This window comes from Cucurbita pepo, chromosome LG09, assembly GCF_002806865.2.
Source record: "Cucurbita pepo subsp. pepo cultivar mu-cu-16 chromosome LG09, ASM280686v2, whole genome shotgun sequence".
Taxonomy (NCBI): Eukaryota; Viridiplantae; Streptophyta; class Magnoliopsida; order Cucurbitales; family Cucurbitaceae; genus Cucurbita; species Cucurbita pepo.
Window position 1 is genome coordinate 6,638,597 of NC_036646.1, and position 26,195 is coordinate 6,664,791.

At 34.8% G+C, this 26,195-nt stretch overlaps 3 protein-coding genes across 4 annotated transcripts; 2 read left to right on the forward strand and 1 right to left on the reverse strand.

Annotated features, from left to right (window-relative positions):
• The first annotated feature begins 2,216 nt into the window (after positions 1-2,216).
• On the forward strand, positions 2,217-7,893 carry LOC111802734. 2 transcript variants are annotated; one of them, XR_002816295.1, is made up of 7 exons: positions 2,217-2,511; positions 3,408-3,679; positions 3,785-4,436; positions 4,545-4,744; positions 5,392-5,636; positions 6,352-7,595; positions 7,732-7,893. XR_002816295.1 is itself a non-coding variant. In XM_023687209.1 (6 exons), exons 2-6 carry the CDS (start codon positions 3,408-3,410, stop codon positions 7,326-7,328), a joined length of 2,346 nt encoding a protein of 781 aa, XP_023542977.1. In that variant the 5' UTR covers positions 2,217-2,511; the 3' UTR covers positions 7,329-7,893. The 2 variants fall into 2 exon arrangements, 1 of the variants encoding a protein (XP_023542977.1); XM_023687209.1 differs by having other exon boundaries at positions 6,352-7,893.
• A 2,579-nt stretch (positions 7,894-10,472) lies between these two features.
• LOC111802142 (non-classical arabinogalactan protein 30-like) lies at positions 10,473-11,804 on the reverse strand. The gene is made up of 2 exons (XM_023686410.1): positions 11,166-11,804; positions 10,473-10,898 (listed from the first exon to the last, which is right to left on the reverse strand). The coding sequence occupies exons 1-2, from the start codon at positions 11,791-11,793 to the stop codon at positions 10,597-10,599; spliced, it is 930 nt and encodes a 309-aa protein (XP_023542178.1). The 5' UTR covers positions 11,794-11,804; the 3' UTR covers positions 10,473-10,596.
• Positions 11,805-19,093: 7,289 nt separating this feature from the next.
• Positions 19,094-19,546, forward strand: LOC111802125. Its single transcript, XM_023686391.1, has one exon. It carries the CDS (start codon positions 19,094-19,096, stop codon positions 19,544-19,546), a length of 453 nt encoding a protein of 150 aa, XP_023542159.1.
• Positions 19,547-26,195: the final 6,649 nt, after the last annotated feature.

Genomic DNA, 26,195 nt, shown 5'->3' on the forward strand with positions numbered 1-26,195 from the left:
ATAGTTTGGGTTGATTGAGTTATCAAATCATACGAACGCTCGTAATATTTTTAATATTAGAGGTATTTTTTTTTAAGGTTCTGGACAATGGTTCCACCGACTCCCTAGGAGATAACTTTACCTTCGTAAGACCACATATGTACCTTCAGATTTAGTATGACATATATGCACCTATAAGTGCATTACGTACGCTATGTGAGTGTGGTCAAGGGGTCTCGAACTGTTCCCGAATTGTGTTTTTTTGTCAAAGCAGAACAAGGGAGCACTTAGGGTCAATAGACATGAGGTCACTCCTGTGAGATTATTAGAGTTAGGCGGACTACCCTAGTAGTTTATTTGTCACAAAGAATAGAAGATTAGAGTTGGAAATACGACAACATACACTAAAACTAGAATGCAATTATCTAGATACCTCGAACTCAGCTACACCTCGGCCTAGTCAACATGCTCTAAAAGTGGCAAACTAGTGAGAGTTTCTCGAGCTAATGTAGAAAAGTTAGAAGCTAGCCAGCTGAAAATTCAAAGTAAGCAGAGATAGAAGAGTAGAACTGAAACGCTTGTCTAGGCGAGCCTACGACATAGATTTATGGCATTTAGATATGAGTACGAGCTCCTACGGGCTTAATGTTGATTGTACACCAAGCAGTCGATCAACGGGAGTCATTAAATCAACAATAGTGGATTGAATAAGCTTTCAAACCAGAACCCAAGTTGAGTATAAAAGATCATAGTTAAACTTAAAAAATACTTATACAACATTCAACCATAGTCAACGGTAGTTGTTGGACTGAAGTGATAACTTGGTCCTACAAAATAAGTGATGCATGAAAAGTAAGTCAAGGACTCGAGTGAATTTCAATCCACTCAAAAGACCTTTGAATTAATTTAGTTTAGATGAGTAGAACGAGTCCTACCCGTAGATGTGATGTCCCACATTGGTTGGGGAGGACAACAAACCACCATTTATAAGAGTGTGGAAACCTTCCACTAGCAGACGCGTTTTAAAACCTTGAGGGGAAGCCCGAAAGGGAAAGCCCAAAGAGGACAATATCTGCTAGCAGTAGATTTGGGTCGTTACAAATGGTATCAGAGCCGGACATCGGACGATGTGCCAGCCTTCTCGCTGTTCTCCAAAGGGGGTAGACACGAGGCGGTGTGCCAGTAAGGACGTTGGGCCCCAAACGAGGGCGAATTTAGGAGCGGTCCCACATCGATGGAAGGAAGGAAATAGTGCCAGCGAGGACGCTGGGCCCCGAAGGGGGGTGGATTGTGATGTCTCGTATTGGTTGGGGAGGAGAACAAACCACCATTTATAAGGGTGTGGAAACCTTCCCCTAGAAAACACGTTTTAAAGCCTTGAGGAGAAGCCCGAAAGGGAAAGCCTAAAGAAGACAATATCTGCTAGCGGTGGATCTGGGTCGTTATAGTGAAATACAACCGATGATTGAGAATGTGTGTTAATTTTAGTGATGGCTTATGGTAGAGCCTCAATTATGTATGTGAATGTTGTATAAGTAATATGATTAGCTTTAAGCGAGCTACATATTGAACATATACTCATTTGTGCTACTCTCCCTTTCTCGCAAGTGAGACCTGAGTATCAGTTGACGACGACATTGTGAAGAAGTTGACTAACCGACATTGTGAAGAAGTTGACTAACCTGTTAGATTGGAGTCTAAAATGATAAGAGAAGTTGATTACGACCTAATGTGAAGGTAATAAAGCATGTTTTAGGGTTTAAATCAATAAAAACAGAACCGAGATGCATGTTTCGAATAGTTGAACCCGAAACATGTCTTTCATGAATCGAGCCTAGCCTAGTGATGCCCTAAGTCACCTTAGACCTCCCTACCTTTTTGGTATGCCACGAGCTCATGATTCCTCACATCGATCAAGTTTTACTTAAGAATTACTTCAACGGGTAAGTACTCGTACTAGATTTTTCTTAATAATTATTTGTGAAATCCATCTTGGAATGATCGGAGAAGTTGATTATGACCTAATGCGAGGATAATAAGCGTTTTTTAGGGTTTAAATCAATAAAAACGGAATCGAGATGCATGTTTGGATTGGTCGAACCCTAAGCATGTCGTATTATTGAATTTTAATTTAATTTTGCCCTAAGTATTTGACTTAAAATTTTGACAGATTTTTTTTTTTTCTTTTTTTTTTTTTCATTTTTCATTTTTCTTTTTATAAGATGTTTGTTCGCAAGCCTCACCGCCTCCGGTGGCTGTTTCTTCTCTGTTCCTTTCATTTCTCGCCGAGAATCAGAGCTCTAAACTCTCCGTCTCCAACAATCTCCTGGAGTATCTCCGGAATCAATCTAGACTTCTATACGAATTTATTCTATTTGATTTTCTGGTGGTTGGAGGACTGTGTATTGCGTTCGCCGACGGAAATTGAGTCGGAACAACTGGCTACGTAGGGCGAGTTTCATTTGGTTCGGTGGAGTGTGCGACAAGATATAGGCATCAAGTTGCAGAAGGCTTTGATTTTCTGATAAGACAGTACGTTGAGGCAGTTTACTTTGTCCAACTCTTGTTTGAACTTTTCTTTATTCGACTGTGAGTTTGTGTGATTGCATTTAGTTTTATGGTCAGGTCATTTGTAGCGATGAACTAGTTCGCGTTTTAACATTTTGATTGTTTGTTTTCGTCGGCGTTTTGTCTTCCAATTTGTTGTCCTCTATCTCTACTTGTTTACATGCCGGTTAAATTCAGGCTGCGGAGAGTGCTAAGTTTCTGCTGCTTCTTTTTGTTTTGTTGTTTAGATTACTTTCTTTTTCTGGAATTTTCTCTTTTGGGAAGGATAGGGTGTTCTGGGCTATCAGATGCCTCTGCTTTATGATTCTCCCCCTGTTCAATGAAGTATGCCATTGTTATTATTTTAGGGATAAGTGGATAAGTTGTCATTTCTAGTGCTATAAATTTCATTTCGCGGTTTGGTGAGCCTTGATATGTGAAGAAATGTTGTCGGTGTTGAATGATGAAAATCCCACTAGTCCCACGTCGGCGAATTTAGGAAATGATCATGGATTTATAATCAAAGAATACTCTCTCCATTAAAGCAAAGCCATGAGAGCTTATACTCAAAGTGGACAATATCATATCATTGTGGAGAGTTGTGTTCATCTAACAGTCAGTACCGGTACAAGTGCCTAGTTATCAAGAAGAGGGACACAACATTTTTGTCATTTTTTTTTTACATTTTGATTTTGGTACCTTGATTGCGATATTGCAATGTGTTGGTAAGCTCTGTGCCTGCTGTTGGTTTCTTGCTTAATTGATTTGTCGTGCTGAGAGAGAATTTATTTTTGGTTCTTATAAATTTGGGTCTTTTAAAATGCGTTTCATGTCCTGCTTCTTAAATTATTGACTTGTAATTTCCTTGTTTCATTTTTTAGATGGCCAGATGGGACGAGATTTTTTCTCTTCCAGTACAGAATCCTTCAACCTTGGAATTTTCTTCCGCTGATCTTGTGTGGTCTAAGGTAGAAGGATGGCGTGACAACGTGGATAGAGTTGCAGTAATCCCTTTTGCTAGAGTTGATGATTTTGTACGTGGCGAATCTTCAAATAAAGAATGTCCAACCAGATTTCATGTTGAAGCAAGGCGACGACGAGCATTGAAAGCACCTTTCAAACCGAAGGTTGATGGTGTACTGGAATACATTATGTAAGTCCCATATTTGTAGACGTGTAATATATACGTATGTTTTCATCTCATGCTTGGTCTTTTTTCTTCAAATTTTAGAAGTTTAGTTGTTCATCGAATACATAGGTATTGGTGTTCGTTTGGTCCTGATGACCACAGGAAGGGGGGAGTTGTACGACCCAGTAGAAATACTTATATACCAAAGAAGAAAAATGCTGGAAGGCCAAACACTAAAAGGGGTTGCACGTGCCACTTCATTGTCAAACGTTTAATTGCTGAACCATCTATTGCACTGATCATATATAATGAGGACAAGCATGTAGACAAGAAGGGATTGCCATGCCATGGTCCTCAAGACAAGAAGGCTGAAGGTACTCGTGCTATGTTTGCACCATACATCTCTGAAGATCTTCGTTTACGTGTATTGTCGCTTCTATATGTTGGCGTTTCTGTGGAGACCATTATGCAGAGACATAATGAATCGGTGGAGAAACAGGGTGGTCCATGCAACCGTGATGACCTTTTAACTCATAGATATGTAAGAATACAAGAGAGAAGCATCAGGCGTTCCACTCATGAGCTTGATGAAGATGATGCAGTAAGCATTAACATGTGGGTTGAGGGCCATCGTAGTAATGTTTTCTTTTATGAAGATTTTACTGATACAGACACCTTTACTTTGGGAATTCAAACAGAGTGGCAATTACAACAAATGATACGATTCGGTAATCGTGGCCTTCTTGCTTCAGATTCCAGGTTTGGAACAAACAAGTTGAAGGTAAATCAGCTAATTCTTATGTCTCAGTTATTTCAACGTTGTTAAATTATAAGATCCAATTTCAATGTCAGATGATACTAATTATGCCTTTTCTGCATTTTTGTCCAGTATCCAGTTCATAGTCTGGTAGTATTCAATTTAGACTACAACGCAATTCCAGTAGCTTGGATTATATCACCAAGATTTTCCAGTGGAGATGCCCATAGGTGGATGAGGGCTCTTCATAGCAGAGTTCAAACCAAAGATCCTACATGGAAGTTGGCTGGCTTTGTTGTGGACGATCCTCTTGCTGATGTACCGACAATCAGGTTACCGATTTCTCCTTTTTCAGAAATTAAGGACATTTTTGGAAGTCAAACTTGACTAATCAATCCATTGGGCTCACAGAATCAAAAGATAACCATCTTAACAGTTCATTAATTGTCTATAACTATAGACTTAAATTCCTTTCTTCATTCTGTTCGTTGTCTTGGTTAAACATGCTATTGATTCATACTGTCTTGTCTTTTTATATTTTGTTGGATATGAGAAAACTGTGCTGACTTCTTTTTTTCAACTGTTTGATGGATAAACCAATACCGATAAGTCCACTCAAAGAGATACAGTCAATATTTCTTATGATTCTCCATAAGAGTGGCTTATAATGATTTTTTATGCTCAAATTTCCCCCCTACAAAAGGTTATTAAGTTCAATTAATCAGTACAATCTAACTCTTTTTGTTGTTGGCGAATGTGAAAGCTACTAGTTAGTGCAAACCTAACTATTCTACAAGATTGGACTCCCGCTTCTTTTAGGCTTGTCTTTTGTATTGTATTTTTTCCATTTTTTCATTAAAAGCTCGATTTCGTACCCCACACACACACAAAAAAAAAAAACAAAAAAAAAAAATGCTTTCATTTCCATTCAAGTATGCCACCCTCAGGTGAATGAGAGTATTTCTTTGATTTTATTCAGGGAGATATTTCAATGTTCTGTTTTATTAAGCTTTTGGCGGGTCCGTCATGCATGGCATAAAAATGTACTGAAGAAATGTGTGGAAATTGAGAAGCGAGCTGAGATATTAAGACAGCTTGGGCAAGCAGTGGATAGAGTTTGCCGAGGTGATGAAAAGGTGGATTTATTTGAACAGCTGATTAAAGATCAAGTTGATGATCCAGATTTAATTGACTACTTTAGGGCAACCTGGTGTCCTAGACTAGGTTTGTCTCCTTCTCCGTTCTCTAATAATGAGGTTTTCTTAGAAAAAGAAGGTTTCCAATTTATCATGCTTGCTGAATTTGTTGCTATCAGTTTTATTTGCTAGATATCTGCATAATTTATCATCCAAAGTCTTCTAACGGCTCCAAATTGATGGTTGATGCGATTATTTTATAACTCTTTTATATTTGACTATAGACATGGTAAATGCGAGTGCAATGTGCAAGAGCACTATCATTCAAGCAGATTGCTTTTGTTCTTTTCATTTGTTTTTATTTGAAGGAAGAGTGGGCTATCGATTTGGATACAAATATGTTCCGGGGGTGTAACAGCCCAAGTCACCGCTAACAGATATTGTCCTCTTTGAGCTTTCCCTTTCGGGCTTCTCCTCAAGGTTTTTAAAATGCATCTGTTAGAAAAATGTGTCAGCGAGGAGGCTGAGTCCCGAGGGGGAGAACGAAACATTCTTTGTAAGGGTGTGGAAATCTCTCTTTAGCAGACGCATTTTAAAAACCTTGAGGGGAGCCCGAAAGGGAAATCTCAAAAAAGACAATATCTGCTACCGGTAGATTTAGGTTGTTAAATGGGTTATTTTGAAAATTATGACATTAGTTTTGAAGGCTAGATACATTCATTACATGTGCAACAAGTTTCAAGACCATGGCGACTAGGAGGAGCATATCGAAATTCTCATCGTCTAAATTTTTTTGGTCTTAGGGTTGTGGACTACTGCACTAAGAAACCTTCCACTCACCAGTCTGGAAACATGTGCTGCAATGGAGTTTTACCACAGCCAATTGAAGTTACGATTGCTAAATGAAGAAGATGTTGATGTTTATCAGCGCACGGACTGGTTGGTCTACAAGCTGGGTACAAAGGTACACTCTTACTTCTGGCTTGATGAGTACTCGGAGAAGAATAATTTTTCACGGTATTGGAAAGATGAATGGATGAGTGGTTTGACATATTGGCGCAGAGCATTGAGAATTCCAGACTCTGATGTTGTCGTTGAAGGAAATATCGCAAAAGTTACCGACCAAATTACTCGAGACAGGAAATTTGTTGTTTGGAATCCTGGTTCGCAGTTCGGTCTTTGTGATTGCAGATGGGCAGAAATGGGTAATCTATGTGAGCATATCTGCAAGGTTATTAACATATGTCGTAAGAAAGGAACTACAAAACCATCAATCAGCTCATTGCAGTACCAGAAGGCCTTGACCGACCTGCTGTGCTGTCCACCTCACGATTCGTTAATACGTGATCATGCTGTATCGTTTGCAATGTCTGTTCAGAAGCAGTTGAATGCACTAATCAGCATGGGGAGCAACAACCAAGAGTCGAGGAGTCCTTTCCAGGAGCATAAAACTGACACGGAAGTATATCTGAGGGATATTGTACTTAGAAACAAGTCTAAGTCGAACCAGAACAAGAGTGACCGTGCCTCGGTACAAGAAGCTGCTTCTAATTATATTACCGATAATGCCAGTAGCTTGCTTATTGATTCAACTGTGTCTGGAAAGTATGTGAATGGCGAAACTGCTGGGGAGGACTGCCATTGTACTGAGATGGATGTCGATACAACGTCAATCTCTATATCACCACGTCGACTAAATTCCGTTGAAGAGGTTGTCGACGGTAATTCCTTTGAACAAAGTACAAATACAGTACAGATTGATATGGTACCTTCCAGTTGAGCCCACTATTGCTTCATAGAAAACAATGCCCCTTCTATTCCACGAACAAAAATGACATTTGATCAGTCCTTCTGAGAAGGAAAATCAGATGCCAAGGAAGTTTAAACCAAACCGTATCAGATATGAACACTGGGAACTCTTCTGAGCTTAAGTAGGTTGTTCTGAGTCGAACGAACATTGGTCCTAAATTCTTCGGCACACCATTCTTGCCACGGTTAACGATCAAGCAGCTCACAATTTATTCTGCATCTCGTCTTCATGGCCACGGTAAGATCTTACGATAATCCATCGACGATAGTTCGATCCAAATTGATGAACTTTCATTGGACAGATAGAGGTGCATGGGTTACTCAACTCTCTGGATGTTCCTCACATCAATACTGATTCTTTGTAAATTGTACAGGGAGCCACCGGGAAAAGAAATGAGATGACATGAGGTCGAGTTTAGGAGAGATTTGGAACGGTTAATTTGATTCGTGTTATGTTCGATTTCATCGAGGTATATCTTAAACTTGGAAGCATTGCAATTTTTACCTTAAACTTAAATAAATATAGCGATTTTGTATGTTTTGATAGTCTTATGATAGAAGAACAATTATAATAACTATGGTTGCGTGTTTAATTAATTATAAATATGTAGTAAGAAATTAATAGAACTTGATATTAGAGCTGAGTTTTTGTTGAAAATGGCTTTTAGATTTAGATTGAAACAGTGAAGTACTTTCCTAATTACGTTTGGACAACTTTATATTAGTTATATTAGGGGTGTACATGGTCCGGGTTGGGATATTAGTTATACTAGGGGTGTACATGGTCCGGGTTGGGATATTAGTTATACTAGGGGTGTACATGGTCCGGGTTGGGATATTAGTTATACTTGGAGTGTACATGGTCCGAATTGGGTTGGGTTGAGAGATTTTTTTGACTCAACCCAAAAGTTCGGATGGGTTGAATTTCGAAACTTTTCACAACCCAATCCTGTTGGGGTCAATTTTTTTTTTTAAGTTTTATCGGATACAATATGAGATAAAATATATTAAAAATTTACACACAAACACATGTCAATGTATAATTATTGACAAAAAAAAAAAAAAAAAAAAAAANAAAAAAAAAAAAAAAAAAAAAAAAAAAAAAAAAAAAAAAAAAAAAAAAAAAAAAAAAAAAAAAAAAAAAAAAAAAAAAAAAAAAAAAAAAAAAAAAGCAAATTGTAACATATTAACTTTGACATTGTCATAAAACTAAAGATAACTAAATACGATATTTTTTTAGAATGAGTTAAAAGTAACAAAAATGTAAAAATAGTTTATGAAATTAAATAAAAATGATTAGTTTTATTGTATATAACAAAAATAAAAAATATATAAAAATATCTTAATCGATAATAAATACATTAGAATTTAAAATATATTTTAAAATTATATATATATATAATTTATCAACCTTACTTTAAAATTATATATATATATATATAATTTATCAACCTCAATCAAAATAACTTAAAATTAGTTGTAAATCATAATTAATAAATTTTTATATAATAAATAATATAAAAGGTGTGAATAGTGATTTAAAAATAGTACAAAATGTATTAATAGTTATATGTCAAATCATAATTAATAAATTTTTATATAATAAATAATATAAAAGGTGTGAATTAGTGACTTAAAAATAGAAAAATAGTATAAAATGTATTAATAGTTATATGTTAGTTTATTTATATTTAAAAGAAACTAAATAAAGAAATTAAAAATAAAAAAATAAAAAAATAATATACACGAAATAATGAAAATTAAAAATAATAAAATAATAAATAATATAAACAAAGAAATTAAAAATAATAAAATAACAAAATAATATTAATAAATAATAAAATAACAAAATAATATTAATAAATAATAAAATAATATAAACAAAGAAATTAAAAATAATAAAATAACAAAATAATATTAATAAATAAAAAATGATATAAACAAAGAAATTAAAAATAATAAAATAACATAATAATATTAATAAATAATAAAATAATATAAACAAAGAAATTAAAAATAATAAAATAATATAAATTAAAAATAATAAAATAACATAATAATATTAATAAAAAAGTAACATGTCCGGGTGTCTGCCTGACAAACCCATTAATATGAAATGATTCTTAATATATTTTATATATTTTTATTTAGCTCGAGTCAATCCAAAAAATTTTCCTATGAATTCGAAACCGAACCGATTCAGCTTGGCTTCAGAAAAATGAACCCAACCCCATCTGAAATGCTAATCCAACCCAACCCGTTGATTTGGGTTGGGTTGTTCTGGGTTGTTGGATTGTCGGGTTAAATATTTACCCCTACGTTTTATAATTTAATAACATGTTAATGTTATCTATCACTACAAAGTAATAGTAACAAGTATTTTTTTTAAAAAAAATATATAATATTAAAATAGATATTTCAAAATTTAAAATAATTAAGTGGTTGGTAGAAGGTTTTCATATAATAAATAAAGAATATTTATTTTTTGTTGGATTCTATGGTTAATTTCAACAATTTTATTATATTAATTAATTTTAGAAAATTAATTGTAGTTAGTTTATTTTATTAATTTAAATTATTATAATAACTTTAATCCATTAAAGTTTTGTTAATTAATAAATATATTATGAATAATGTGTTTTAATTTTAGATCTTTGAGTGGATTTAATAAAATTATAATAATAAAATGTAACATTAATTACGCAGGTAAATAAGTAATCACTTTCATTTAATTAAAATTTTATTTTTAGAAACAAATTAAATAAATAGTTTATATAAATACAACTTTGGGTTAAAATTTTCGCTACGGCTCTCTCTCTATCCCTTCGAATTTTCTTTTAAATTACCATCTTGACCTTTAGGCCAAATGTTATTTACTAAAATCTCCTTTTCGGGGAGAAGGATGGATTGTTAGTGTGGACGATTTAGAAGATATAGTTAGGAGACACGTATGGTTAGATTTCATTTATATACTCGGTGGAATTTGACATATCTTAATTAAACTATTTGGGTGGACTACGTTAAGTAGGTAAGTAAAATTGCCTTATTTAATTTAACCATAAAATTACCCTAATGTAATTTTTTTTTTTTTTTGATCTATTGATTGAAAAAAAACTTACCTCGAAAACTCGTTGACTCAGATTAAAAATTATTAAAAAACAACGATATCGCAAAAGCTTAGAAAAGCACATAAATTCAAACCATCATATCATCAAAATCCCCAAGATCCCATCGTACTTTCAACGTGGACAGGTGGGTTCGTATGCTAATGGTCCAACACGGTAAAGCACAACCGGTTTCTTCTCAACGTCCAAGAATGCCTTTACCGGCTTCAACTCCGCCCCCTCTATTCCGCCGTTCATTTTCGACGTTATAGTGCAATTCTTGTCCGATGACTTCACATTATAAACCTTGCATCGGTGGTATGCGTGGCTTGACACGTCCTTCGATGCTAGCCAGAAGTAGCCGTTATTGTCCGTGGTGGCTGTCACAACTACTCGAGAATGCTTGGTGTTCTTGCATGTCATTTGTACCATAGCACCTGCAACGATCATAGATATATAAATAAGTGATACTATTTCTATTGATACCAGGTGTTTTCGAGAGATCTTACGTTGAAAGTAGCCAATTTCATACAATACGAGGTTCGTTATTAGACAATGTGAATAAACGCTTTTAGTAAACAAACAACAATCGATATCAAATTTAGAACAATGCACGGGTTACATGTAAAATATGCGCTAAAACTTAAGTGGGTTTATATTAAATCTAATGATTCGTAAGTAAAAATGTTATTTTTCGAACTAACCTGAAAGCGGTTTAGCATCGAGAAGGGTTTCAACACCGGGGTACTTGCAAGACTTACAATAAACAACACCTTCGACTTCGATGGACCTTCTTTGATGGTAGGTATGCGGTTTAGGTGGCTCAACGGGGGCGTAGTGAGGCGAAGGGGAAGGAGGGAGGTGGTGGGGAACCGGAGATTGGCTCGGTGGCTGGTGGGGGATCGGAGACTCACTCGACGGGGGAAGGTGGTGGGGAACTGGAGATTGGCTCGGTGGATGGTGGGGGGTCGGAGACTCACTCGATGGGGGAAGGTGGTGGGGAACCGGAGATTGGCTCGGTGGATGGTGGGGGATCGGAGACTCACTCGACGGGGGAAGGTGGTGGGGAACTGGAGATTGGCTTGGTGGTTGGTGGGGGATCGGAGACTCGCTCGACGGGGGAAGGTGGTGGGGAATCGGAGATTGGCTCGGTGGCTGGTGGGGGATCGGAGACTCGCTCGACGGAGGAAGGTGTTGGGGGCTCGGGGCAACTAGATAATGGTCAGCTGGTGCAGGAGCAGGACTCTCGTGATACTCCGCAGCTTCAAAGACATTGAAACTACAATGGAAGAGAAGCGTTATTACAAAAACACTTACGGTAAGAGAAGCCATTTAGATATGATATGAACTTCTAACATTGAACCCTCGTATATATAATAGCTCTTAATGAATAATAAGATTAAAATAAAATTTGAAGTTGAAATAAAGAGCCAACTCACATACCAAATAAAATTGAACAAATTTCTTAATTAGAATTTTATAAATAATTTAAATATTANAAAAAAAAGAAGGATAGAAATGGAAAGTGGAAAAAGATGGGTATTAAACTAAAAGAGCCATTTGTCACCTAATTTCAGGCAAACTCTCACATAATGTTGCGTTCTATGTTGTTCGTAAAAGGTTAGGGTATTCACGCCCGTTGTTGGGTTGAATTGGGTGAGATTGTAAGAATCATCGTGTTCCAAATGTTTCAACTGGACCTATTATAAGATTCAAGGCTAAGAAGATTTAACAAACATTCGTTCTTCATCTATAAAATTGGATAGGCTCGGTTCAACCATCATTTAATGTATTACAAGCTGATTCGATTGAGAAAGAACCATTTAGAGTTTTGAATATTTGCACTGTAGCTGATAAAGTTGCAAGCATTATTTCATGAGTTGTTAGAAAACTTTATTTATTATTTTTAATTTGAAAAAGTTTGTAATGGTAGAAAGGTCAAAATGACGTGTTTTGTGGAGATTTGAGGGGATTAGGATTAAATCAGAGCCACAAACGTGGAGACTATAAATACCGAGATTATTATGTAAAAATCAGATCTGTGATGAAAGACATTGATCTCTCGAGTTGAGACGTTTTCCCTTAGAAATCCGAGCGTTTTAAGCAATTCTGGTTGTATTCAATCAATTCTCGATTAAATTCGATGGTAGAGTGACTCAATTTAGAACAAGGTTCCAAATCTTGTTTCTAGATCTTTGATCGTAAAAAGTAATTTAATTCGAGCCTCATCTCTTAGTTGATCCAAATTTTGTACAAGAAGGTGTTAATTTCTTTGATTCAAGCGTTCTTGACTCAACAAAAGCTTGGATGGTTTAACTGATGATTATGGTTGCCTTATCAAATACTCGGAGAAGAAGAAGATGTTAATTTGTTTGATTCGAGGGTTCTTGCTTCAACAAAAGCTTGTATGGTTGAAATGCAGATTATGGTTGCCTTATCGGATCCCAATTATCTGGAGGAGGGAACGAAACCTCTATTTAATAGATGCATTTTAAAATCGTGAGGCTGACAATGGACCAAACCAAACAATATCAGCTAGTAATGGACTTGAACTATTACAAATTGTGATTTTTTTTATGGACTTAAATCAACTTTATTAAATAATTAATTTAATCTAACTAGCACCATTCACGTTATTTTCATCATTTATTCAAATTTTTTATATTTTTGTTTTAATAAAAAGTAAAATATATCCATTAATTATTTTCAAAGGTAAAGGTAAGATATGCGCTTCAATTTCAAATATTTTTAAAAATTACCATTTAAAGGATTAAAATTTTATTTTTAAGTGATATTGGATAATAAATAATTAGAAAAATAATTATGGGGTCAAATTAAAGTATTATATATATATATATATATATATATATTTTGTTGTATAGTAAAAAAAAATATATTTAAAAATTAACAATAATTGTCACGTGATCTTTTGAACAATATATATTTAACTTTTAGAGACTGGGGAGAGATTTTTCTTTCTTAGCTAAATAAGGTTGGTGACGAGGATTATATTTGCTCTCATTCCCACCCTTGTCCCGCCAAATTTTTGTCCTATATATATATATATATATATATATATATTTATTTATTTATTTATTTATTTGCATTCTATATGTTTCTTTCTTTACTTGGTTAGTAAGTAAATAAATGAATAAATATATATTATATATGTGGGAAATATTATATTGTAAGATTAAAATTTTGGTCCATTTTTCTTATTTAATTTTTTAAGATGTTTTATTTTTTATTTTAATAGAATTTATATTTTAAAATAAAAATTATCCACTTAAAAAATTCTTTAAAATTAATATTTTTATAAAAATATTTCAAAAAAGGGAGAAAAAAATTAATATTTTCTTAGTTGACAATTATTGCCATTTCAAGAGGAATAAATTAATATATTGCCCTGAAAAACATGATATGATTTAGCTAGTGGTTAGCTTGGTCAACTATAAATTAATATTCCAATATAGGTGAAATTACATTTAAATACACTAATTTAGGATGTTTTGATAGGAAATTACTAATATTTTGGTTAAATTAAGAAGGATTAGAGCGGCCTTACCTCGTTGATTAGCTTGAATTTCAAGTACGACACTCTCCTATTAGTTAATCGTGCTTTTAATACCTTTCCAACTATTAGATATGCATGCATTGGTTGATATATATGATAGGTATACTCGTGACTTATATTAGATGGTTATATAAGCACAAATTTGGAGGGAAAAACGAAATTAAACAGAAACCAGAAACCCATTAAATCGGAAGTTTGAATCTAAGATTCGTATAGGTTTGGGTGTTGTTTTGGTCATTTGGAGCACGTTTTAAGTTCATACGAGTAAGGACTATGCTATTGTGGTGTTTTGAGGAGCGAAAAAATTTTAAGAAACCCCAAATTCTTCGTGTGAACAAGAGTTTCAGCCATTGCCCGAAGGAAAAATGTGACATGTGTGGGAGTGCATGCGTGTGGGGCGCTTGTGGTTGAGAGTGTGCAAGCACACGAGAACACATGAGCTCGTCCGTTTTGTCACCTTATAAGTATATAAGTTTCGAACATGTTTTAGCTAGTAATATGATACGAGTATTTACGTATGTGATTGAAGACTCAGGCTGTATGAGAACATAGTAGACAACTAGTCGAGAGTGAACCTTATGTATAGAGAAACTAGAGAGAAGTTAGTCATAATATCGTGAAAGTTCCAAAAAAAAAAAAAAAAAAAAAAAGTAAATAAAAGCTTTCACCCTTGGAAGAACGACCGATCACTAGAAATTATTTGACAAGTGACTCGAGATGAAAACTCGAGCTAGATCTGGGGTTGACATTTAGAATAGAGTAATAATGTGCTTGAAAAATAAAAAATTATTAATATAACATAATCATTTAATAATAACGTAATTAATCATTTAATAATAATTAAATATTTTATTTGCAATTTAATATTATCCCCGGTACGAAAAATTCAAAAATTATAACATAACATAAAGTAATAATCTAAGAAGTCTATGATATATAAATAAATTTGGGTGTCTCATCCTATTAACATTGAGGAACACGGTTGATACGATTAACTCTATAATTATTACAAATGGTTTGATCCAAATCATTCAGGTGAAAACATGTGAGTAGAGATGTCCATTTAACCTATGAGGCCAAAGTCCCGTGAGGGCCTGCCCTGAATGGGGCAAGGATTCTCCATTGAGTCCGGGAATGAGGAAGGGTGTGGGGAGAGATTTCTTTCCATCCCTGGCAAATTCCCTGACCTGCCCCACCCTCGTTTCATATGAGAGGGAGAAACTTTCCAAATTTTAGCACAAGTTCAAACGTGTTTTATGTCTTAAGTTCCGGTAGGTTTAATGTTTTTCAAGTTCCAATGAGTTTTATTTTTGTAATAACAAATATTTTTGAGATTTGGATCATTTACTCGGGTTTCACAAGTTCTTTGTCAAGTGAACGAAACTCCCTAGTGCTTTTGTTTTGGTAGGAATCGTGCTTTTGTCCACTTTGAGTATAAGTTCTCGTGCTTTTGTTTTTGAGGTGGTTTCCTCAAAAGGTCTCGTACCAATGGATATAGTATTCCTCGCTTATAAACCCATGACCATTCTCTAAATTAACCAATGTGGGACTCACTATCAATAATCTTCAACAATTTTTTCATCGGAGTACCCGAAATGGACTCTGTTTAACCTTGTAATTGAAGAACAAACTTACACTCTATCAATTCCACACGAGTTTAGTACTCAAGAGTTTGCTTATGTATTACTAACTGGGGAGCTGGTCTTTACCTACGACTGCCTTATGCAGACTTAGAACATTCTCGACCACAAATTTTAGATTATATTTGTTAGATCTCACCTCAGCTCGTAGGAGAACGAAACATTTTTTGTTTATAAAAGTGTGGAAACCTCTCCCTAGTATACACGATTTAAAATTGTGAAGTTGACAGTAATACATAACAGATCGAAGCGGACAATATCTAGTAGTGGTGGACTTGGGCTTTTACAAATGGTATCAGAGCCAGATACTGGGGCGGTGTGTCAGCTAGGACGTTGGCCCTCAAGGGGGGTGGATTGTTAGATCCCACATCGGTTGGAGAGGGGAACGAAAGATTCCTTAGAAGGGTGTGGAAACCTTTTCCTAGTTTACGCATTTTAAAACCGTGAGGCTGACGACGATACGTAATGGGCCAAAGCAAACATATCTACTAGCAATGGCCCTGGACTGTTACAAATGATATCAGAGCCTGACATCGGACGATGTGCCAGCAAGAACGTTGGGCCCTCAAGGAGGATCGATGGTTAAATCCCACGTCGGTTGGAGAGAGAAACGAAGTATTCCTTATAAGGATGTGGAAACCTCTCTCTAGTATACTCGTTTTAAAACGGTGTAACTGACGACGATACGTAACGAGTAAAAAACAAGCAATATCTATTAGCGATGGACTTGAGCTGTTACAGATGATTTGTTTTGGACTTGAGCTGTTACAGTTGATTTGTTTTTCAAGTTCCATGATTGCATGTGTTTGCGTTCCCCGAGCTAATAGTGGGGCCACTTACTAAGTATTCCTTAAAATACTTAAGTCAGGTGCTACTTTAATATTTTAGGTAAAGGCAACGGCGACATTGCAAACAAAGACTATGAAACTTACATACGGTAGTTGTATTTAATTTAGTAGATCTTAGGTTAGTATAGTGCATTGTTATTTTTATATTTACCTTCCTTTATTTTAATTTTATTTTAATATTTCTTTTGTATTGTTTTAACATCATTTCTTAAACTTATAAGTCCATGACATCATTTTATGAAGTCGTTTTAGAGGAATGTTTTCACGTAAAAAAGTTACGTTTGTTAGCGACTCTAGGGAAAATATAATTTCATAAAGTTCCAATATCAAATATTCACAAGTTACAACGCATCACTGACATCAATAACAAAGATAAAATATCTTAATTTTCATAATAATTTTAAAAATAGGACACGGTGTGTCACGACCCAATATTTTACTACGTACCGTGACTAACAACGACACATGAATGCACAAAATATTTAAGTATGCAATAGAGAAAAATCATTTACTTCCACTAAAATTTCGAATGACAAACAAGAATAATTAACAGTTTGGAAACAAATTACGAAGAATGCAAATACATAATAAAGACTGGACTGACGCCTCGGGGAAGCCCATTCCTCTGTAACAATCCCTATCTCCATCACGCCCGCCCTTGACCTATGCCTCGCACTCCTGAAAAAGGAAAACATAGCAAGGATGAGTATAAAAATTATACTCATTAAGCCACCTACTATCGCTTCCTAACTTAACAGGTTCCCACGGTCTCGTAATTCGGTTCTAGGACATCTGGTTCTAATCTTAGTCCCTTGGGGCTTGCCCCTTGGGCTTTATCGGTTTATCGTCCTTTCATTTGATACCTAAAGGTTTCATACGCCGAGCTGATATGGCCGGTATCTCTCTATGAGACGCTACCTCTGCATGTTTATCTGAGACTACATGGTATCTAGCCTAGGGGTGTGCTGAGTACCTCCTAAGCCTATATAGTCTCCATATGGGGGGCACAACCCAACCTGTTCCCATGCAACTAATGGGTTGTACGACGTGGAGACACATTTCCCATGCGAAATGGATAGCAGCAGTAAGAATTGGTCAGGAATCCCTTGTCCTCCCACGAAGCTATAGATACCATTCACACACTAGCAATCTATGAACACTCTTGAGATACCTCATCGCCGTGGTAATCTGCGAAGTTCCTAGGGGAAGGTTAGGTCTACCTAGAGTGACTTGTCGCTCCTAACTGTAAATCCCTAAGCTTATCATAGTAATGGGCCATAGAAAATAACAGAGTGTGCATGCAATCGTCGTCTAACATCATAATATATAATTCATGCAAATTAGGTACGCAGGCTCAACGAGGCGATGGCCTCCATCAAGCACCCAGAACATGAAGTTCGCGCTCAATGGGGCGAAGTCATCCATCGGTCTCGTCTGAAGGTGAATTTCGACGATGGTCCGACGAAACTTCGCGACAGACTCTTTTATGTTTACTCTCAATTTTCTCTTTACTTTTTTTTTTTTCTTCTTCTTCTTCCTCTTCTTTTGCAGGTTTGATGGGTTCGAAAACCCGTGAACCGGAATTGTTGGATTTTAAAAATTCAACCTGACCCAAATTGAAAAGGAAAAAAAAATGATAATTCAACTCAATTTAGTTTCAAGTTTGAGGTGTGTAAAGTCTTAATTATTTTAAAATTTAATTATAATTAAGTTGATTACTGATTAGTGACATATGGTAATTATGTGAGGAATGATTATAAATATATTTCATTTATCATTGTTTGATCCAATTGGCTTACACCTATGTCATGCTAAATCATAAGCCATTATCAAATGCCACGTGTCATGTAACGTTAATTTATTAAATAAAAGGGAGTGATGAATAATATAATTAAAATCCTTTTTAGAGATAAAATATATTTTTATTAGTNCAAAAAAAAAAAAAAAAAAAAAAAAATCTTTAAATTTTATTTTAGTTTTTAAATTTTTTTTTTTGGAAAGATATTCATATTTTTATTTTCTTAAATAATTTTTTTATAATAATATGGGCTATTTTTAAAATTTATTAAAAATGTATTTATTTAGTTTTTTAATTTCTAAAAAATATTTAATAGTTTATTCAATTTGTTATTTTTTATATTTTCAAATAAATTACTCAATTTTTAATTATATATTTGATAGGTTTTTTTTATTTATTATTATTTAAAAGTAATTTATATAAATATTTAATGTTTCAATTTTCAATAATAAGTGTTTGAAAATAAAAATTTTAAATAAATTCTTAAAAACTTTTTGAAATTTTTTTGGGTATTTTTTAAAATTAAATAATTAATATAAGTTTAAATTTTTATATATAATAAAATATTGAAATTTTAAGTTTTGTCATTTTAAAAAGTGTAGAATAAGTAAATGAAAATTTAATATAAAAGAAATCCGGCAAGGGGGAATCCGACGTCGTTTCGCTTTCCCCCAAATTTGATTCCGTTCCAATGCTCTTACCTCATCAACTCTCCCTCTCACAGATAAAATCCAACCACAAACGCAACGCACTGTAAATCCACAAACAAGAAATGGCGATTCCCTCGCAGATTGCTGCATTCGCCGCCGTCTATTGCTTTCTCGCCGCCATTTTCTTCTTCGGATGCTCAAATGCGAGAGACCTGCGTCCATCGGAGCACGGTTTGGAGTACCAAAACCCTGGCGCTACTGGAAACTCTTCATCGAATATGCAATCGTTCTTCCAAGGAAACTCCTGGTCCTCCTCCGAGGTCGAGCTTCCGAAGGCGGTGAACACGAGCCTGCCGTCGCAGTGGTGGAATCGCAGCCACGCTAACCGCTCTGGAGCAGGCGGAGATCACATTCGCGGCGCGTTGATTGTTGTGAGTTTGGTATGTGGAATTATAGGCTTTTCTTTACTGATTGCTTCTGCTTTTATTTACTTCTTCAAGTTCAAGAAGCAGAATAGTAGATCGCCGTCCTCGCTCTCTGCCTCTGAAACTGCTAGCATTATTGTTAGCAAGTGATTTGAAGACAACTTTGCATTGTACATAGCCATGAGATCTGGTCGCTGATCTTATTTCTGTAAGAGATTCATGTCCTTTTCTGATTACTTCTGCTTATATTTACTTCTTCAAGTTCAAGAAGCAGAATAGTAGATCGCCGTCCTCGCTCTCTGCCTCTGAAACGGCTAACGTTATTGTTAGCAACTGATTTGAAGACGAATTTGCTTTGTACATAGCCATGAGATCTGGTCGCTGTTCTTATTTCTGTAAGAGATTCATGTCCTTTTCTGATTACTTCTGCTTTTATTTACTTCTTCAAGTTCAAGAAGCAGAATAGTAGATCGACGTCCTCGCTCTCTGCCTCTGAAACTGCTAACATTATTGTTAGCAACTGATTTGAAGACAAATTTGCATTGTACATAGCCATGAGATCCGGTCGCTGTTCTTATTTCTGTAAGAGATTCATGTCCTTTTCTTTTCCTTTCCTTTGATTTTTGCTCTGGTATGTTTGAATTGAGTTCCTGTACTAGCATAATCTTAGATCTTCAGATATTCCACAAGATTATTGCCAATTTCCGATTCATATACAGTTGATTTGTTCAGACAATATCTGATTATGAATATCTGTTGTTCCGATTTAGATTTGTGGAAAATGCAATAGATAGCAGGGGAATTTAATAGTAATTAGAAGAAGCAAGACAAATTGGGGGAAGGAACAGTCTCAATCTCTGTCTCGAGTCTTATCCCAATCATATCATATTCTTGTGTTCCCAAGAAGAGACAATGGACAGGTTGATTCTCAATTCCTGAGTGAATTTTTGTTTTGTTATATATCTAAATGATTAGAAGAATATTAATATCATTTCAGAATACCTCATTTTCTGAACCTTAAAAATAAATAATTGGTTAAATAATAATAATAATTTAATTTTAATTTTAATTTTAATACAATAAACGACTAAATTATATATATATATATAATTGTGAACTTTGACTGGTTTAAAAAATACATCCATTGTTGTAAAAGTTGCAATAATTCTGTCTTTCAAAATTGCTCATTAATTAATTAAAAAAAAAAAATCTTGTTTCAATGTTTCTAGAATATTATTTTTTATAATTTAGTGAATATAAATATATTTTTAAAATTTATAGAAGTAACTTAACAAATAGAGGCTAATCTTTTTTATTAAAAAATTAATAATAAATTAAGCGAGATTAATTATTAAAATAATTAAGGTTAAATTATAAGTTTCTAAATTTTTAATTTGTGTAATTTTAAGAATAATAGGCTATTAACATTAGCATCTTCAATTTCTTTTAACATTAAGTAATTTATTACAAATTTTAAATTAGGTCTAAATTATAGAAAATATCCGAAAACTTAATTTTTGTAAAAAAAATACCTCTAGCCTTTAAAAAAATTTGAAACGAGACCACTTTTAGATAATAACGGTAAAAGTTCGTTTTAATAATATTCTTAAACTTTAAAAAATATTAAAAAAAAATACCATTGCCATTAAATTTTAGGAGGAAAAACTTNAAAAAAAAAAAAAAAAAAGAGAGAATTTATAGTTGAATTCATTAAATTTAGTTGAATTTGAGTCAAATAGTGAAAATGAAGAATAAATTTTTGACAACTCATCTAACTATTGTATCTCCAAGTTTGTTGTTTTTTTCAATTGCATTAAGATTAATACCAAAAACGTTTACTTGTGACTCTATGTTTATTAATAAACACGTTTAAATATGTAGTTCCTATGATTATGTAAGAACCCTAAATTTCTACTAGGTGTCGTTACCGTTATCATCATCTATACTCATATGCAGAATTAAATATTTAAAACTTCATCATAAAACATAAGGTTCATCTTAAAACATTGTCATGGACTTACCTGCTTGAAAACATATTTTAAATGACACAACGAAAAACTAAATAAAATAAATAACAATAAAATTAAAAGACCCTATTCTAACCTAAGTGTAAGAAAACAAGTACAGTTACTATATGCATGTGTCATGATCTTCAATTGTGATACCGTCATGATTCGTATAGGGATGTCAATTCCAGCCACTGATTTTTTTTTTTTTTTAATCCTTATCACACGAAAGTAAAGTACACCTCAAAATTTTAAAGCTTTATTTATTATTATTATTATTATTTATCTTATCCTTAAAATCACTCTCATTCAAATGTGGTCTCGTACTCCAATAATTCAATTAATTAGTTCTGTCTTTGCCTTTGTCTTTCTACTTTGATTCCTTTATTTGAGATCACGTGTTTAAGTAATATTCCTCCTTATATTATGAATGTCATATCTCTCGACTTAACCCGGTTTGTGTCTCGACACCTTTTCAAAATTTGGTCAACGTTTTCTAAACATTATACAAATATTTTTCAAAATATGAAGAAATTGCTAATGGATACTTCCACAATCTATTCCACCATTTCAAGATGGTAGCCATGTATACGAGATCAAACCCTATTCCGGACCCAGAAAAGGTTTCACTCTCTGGCAATTTTTCATGAATTTTTTCAAACGAATAAGTTTCATTGACATGCGGTTATTTTAGTTGATCATAGTTTAATCCGAAGTCAGACGCGTTAATCCACTGTGCTATACGGTCATTATTGAAAGTGCATGTATATATTTTAATATAAATATATATTTTTATACTTTTACGTATGAATTCCCACTTATCAAATTTTTTAAGAAATTTTCGAGAAGTGGAGATATTTACCATATGAGTCCGAGAGAAATCAAGGTTTTTATAAATACTTAATCACAAGATGCTTATGAAAGATTTATGTATGCAGAGAAATATTTGATTCATATGAATCTGTGTACTTGTTAAGAATTTTTTGTTCGTACTTCAAGACTTATCAATGATTTGTTGAACGAGAACCTGAGATATCCTAAAGACCTCCTGATGAACAGTGCAACATCGTCTTATGACAATGACTACGTCGCTTAGAACGCATGGAGCCCTGGGTGTAGGTATCCAAACTATGTCGCAAGGAACGTATGAATCCCTGGACATACTAAGCAGATTGTGTCGCATAGAGCACATGAAGCCTTGGATGTAAGTATTAAGACTGTCGCGGGAAACACATGAAGCCTTGGGCATAGGTCAAGATTGAGTTTTTCAAGAAAGTGTTTAAGGAATAATAACTCAAAACTCTAGACCAAGGTCCTCACTACAAAACTAGATACCGAGAGGGGGTTAACCTTATGATCTTTAATTTTGTTGAGGGACTGAAGCCATGGGAAAAGGTCAATTTTTATGAACAACGGGTCCAAGTCCTTTCCACGGCCTTATGCTACAGTCAAACAATTATTTAACCTTAGCAACGATCAATCCCAATTATTTAACCTAAGCCATAGAGAAGAAAGGATCGAGGTTGCTTACGTACTTCTGGCATTCACCATCAACTCTATTGTCCATATACACTTGCAAAAAAATGGTCGTGCTAAGAAAAAACATCGTCACGTGACTGAGACTGGCTTGACCCTTCTCTTTCACTTCCATCTTTCTCCTCGTTTCTGGGTTGATGCCTTCAACACTATGACTTATATTATCAACCGGTTGCCTACTCCACTTCTTAAAGGTAAGTTACCATATGAACTCCTCTACGACTACTCCTTGCGTTATGACAATTTTCATTCCTTTGGTTGTCGTGTTTATTCTTGCTTGCTTGATTATAAGCCTAATATACTTTTTTCCAGTAGCATTCCTTGCATTTTCTTGTGTTATAGTTCCTCTCATAAAAGGTTTCATTGTCTTGATCCCACCACCACTCAGCTATACATCACCCGCCATGCTCAATTTGATGAAACTCACTTTTCTGATGTCCCTAGCTCCTAGATCCAACCTCTTTCCTCTCTTCATATTTCAAGTTTCTTGGAACCGCATCTTTGCCATATTGATTCATCCCCCTACACTTCTTCACCGCACATTCTTCGATCCAGTTCATCTCCATGTGATATTTGTTCTGATCTTGTGGATGGGTCTGTGCAAGTTGGTACTTCACTTGTAGGTTCCTCTTTGCCACCCTTGACTTTTGATCTGCCCTCTATTAAACCAGCGGTTGATTCTCCTTCTTCTTTGGGCTCTCATCCTATGATCACACGAGCTAAAGCTGGTATCTTCAAAACTCGTCATCCAACAAATCTTGGTATTTTGGGCTCATCTGGACTTCTTTCTGCTCTTCTTGCATCCACTGAGCCAAGAGAATTCAAATCTACTGCTAAGAATCCTGCTTAGGTTGCTGCCATGCATGAAGAAATTCGATCTTTACAACAAAATGACACTTTGACTTTGGTTCCTCGCCCTGCCAACACCAACATCGTGGGCTCTAAATGGGTGTTTCCCATTAAATATTTTTTTGATAGATCCGTTGAGCGTTTCAAGGCTCGTCTTGTTGTGAAAGGTTATACTTAGGTTCCTGGTCTTGACTACACTGACACTTTCAGTCCGGTTGTCAAAGCTACCACTGTCCGTGTTGTGCTTTCTATTGCAGTCACAAATAAATGGCCTCTTCGACAACTTGATGTCAAGAATGCTTTTCTCAATGGAACTCTTATTGAACGTGTTCATATGGAACAACCTCCTGGGTATATTGATCCTCGATTTCCCACTCATGTTTGTCGATTAAAGAAAGCCCTCTATGGCTTAAAGCAAGCTCTTCGTGCTTGGTTTCAGCGTTTTAGCTCATTTCTTTTCACATTTGGTTTTTCTTGCAGTCACGCTGACACGTCCCTTTTTGTCTTTCATCAACAATCTAACCTTATCTATCTGCTTCTTTATGTTTCTGACATTATTGTGACTGATAACAACTCATCTCTTCTTGACAGCTTTACTCGCAAGCTTCATTATGAGTTTGTTACCAAGGATTTGGGTTCTCTCAGTTACTTTCTTGGTCTTGAAGCTTCACTCACTCTTGATGGTCTCTTTATTAGTCAGTTAAAATATGCTCGAGATATTCTTACTCGTGCTCAGTTGCTCGATAGCAAACCAGTCCACACCCCATGGTTGTTTCTCAACACCAGACTGCTGATGGTTCTCCTTTCTCTGATCCTACTCTTTATCGATCTGTTGTTACCGTCCTTCAGTACTTGATTATTACGCGTCTAGATATTGCCCATGCCGTCAACTCTGTCAGTCAATTTTTGCATGCCCCTACTGAAGATCACTTTCTTGCTATCAAACGTATTCTTCACTATGTTAAGGCAACACTCCACTTTGGTCTTACCTTTCGTCCATCCACTGTTCTTAATGCACTAGTGCCTTATTCGAATGTTGACTTGGTTGGTTGTCCCGATACTTGTCGTTTTACATCCAACTATTCTATTTATCTTGGTAACAATCTCGTTTCTTGGAATGCCAAAAAGCAACCTACTGTCTCACGCTCTATAACGTCTCTATCACGTTTCTTGGAATGCCAAAGAGTATCATGCTCTTGCAATGACTGCTGCTGAACTTCTTTGGGTTACACATATTTTGTATGACCTATAAGTCTCTATTTCATGGGAGCCCTTACTCTTATGTGACAACAAAAGTGCTATTTTCTTTTTAGCTCTAATCCCATTTCTCACGAGCGGGACAAACACGTTGAATTAAATTACCATTTATGTGTGTTGGTTTTAGCAAATATTCTCAAGGTTGAGATAACTTTTAGACTCAACACAAGTTGTCAACTTCTCCCTACCCAAGGTTATATACTGTGAGTCGTTGTTATTTCTCTCTTGCTTGCTTATATAACGTCTCTTTCAAAAATCTCTCTCTGCCCACGTTTTCTAAAACATTCTCTTAAAACCGAGGCTAGAGGCTCGAGCATACGTCGCTTGGCCGTAGGCGACACAAGAACGAATTGGCTTATCTCACTTTGAAAAGTGAGTGCCGCACAATCGCAAGTCCGCTGCCATCAAAAATGCATACAACCATTATTAAATAATGAACTCCAACCAACCCAATCATAAATTTTTTTAGCTAGCTTGGTTGGATAATTGATTCAAATTTTTGTTTTTAATAAAAGTAAAATATTTATTGGTTAAATATCTATTTATATGTTTTTAAATATTTAATTTAGATGGGGGGACTCATTTTCATTATATATTTTTGAGGAATTACCTTCCATGAGAGTAAATTATTTGTATATATAATTGTACCTCGAGTAAAAATGTATATTTTTTTTTAAAAAGTTAACAATATATTTAAATCCGTTCCATTTAACCAAATATAGTTTTAGGAGAATTGTTTTAAATTTTAGTTTTAATTGGATTATAATTACGGTTCGGGTCGAACAACATTAAATCTTCAAAACGATTTCAAAGGCGAAGGATCCAATTGAGAACGATTTGGAGTTCCGACCTGTTGTATAAGCCATTTTAACGGTTGAGACTAAAACCTAAATCTTCTAATTCTTCCATAATAGGATGATTAAATTTAGAAACCACAGCTTGATATCACAAATGTGACCGCCCAATTAACGTCCACATGTCAGTTTCCTCTCATATTCCAGTCTCTGAAACCATCGTGTCTACCCGTTGTCACCGTCGTCTATGCTTCCTTTATAATCCCATTTTCATTTCTTATTCTCCTGCCTTGTCTTAAGTACTCTCTTCTCCTTCAATTCTCCGATCGCCGGAGTTCTCTTGCCTCTCGTCGACCT

Bases quoted from the DNA above. Each gene is read 5' to 3' on its own strand.
- LOC111802734 (XM_023687209.1), top strand. From the start codon at position 3,408: ATGGCCAGATGGGACGAGATTTTTTCTCTTCCAGTACAGAATCCTTCA. The intron at 4,437-4,544 runs GTAAATCAGCTA...ATTTTTGTCCAG, and splicing joins TTGGAACAAACAAGTTGAAG to TATCCAGTTCATAGTCTGGT. The intron at 4,745-5,391 runs GTTACCGATTTC...GATTTTATTCAG, and splicing joins GCTGATGTACCGACAATCAG to GGAGATATTTCAATGTTCTG.
- LOC111802142 (XM_023686410.1), bottom strand. From the start codon at position 11,793: ATGGCTTCTCTTACCGTAAGTGTTTTTGTAATAACGCTTCTCTTCCAT. The intron at 10,899-11,165 runs GTTAGTTCGAAA...TGATCGTTGCAG, and splicing joins CGATGCTAAACCGCTTTCAG to GTGCTATGGTACAAATGACA.
- LOC111802125 (XM_023686391.1), top strand. From the start codon at position 19,094: ATGGCGATTCCCTCGCAGATTGCTGCATTCGCCGCCGTCTATTGCTTT.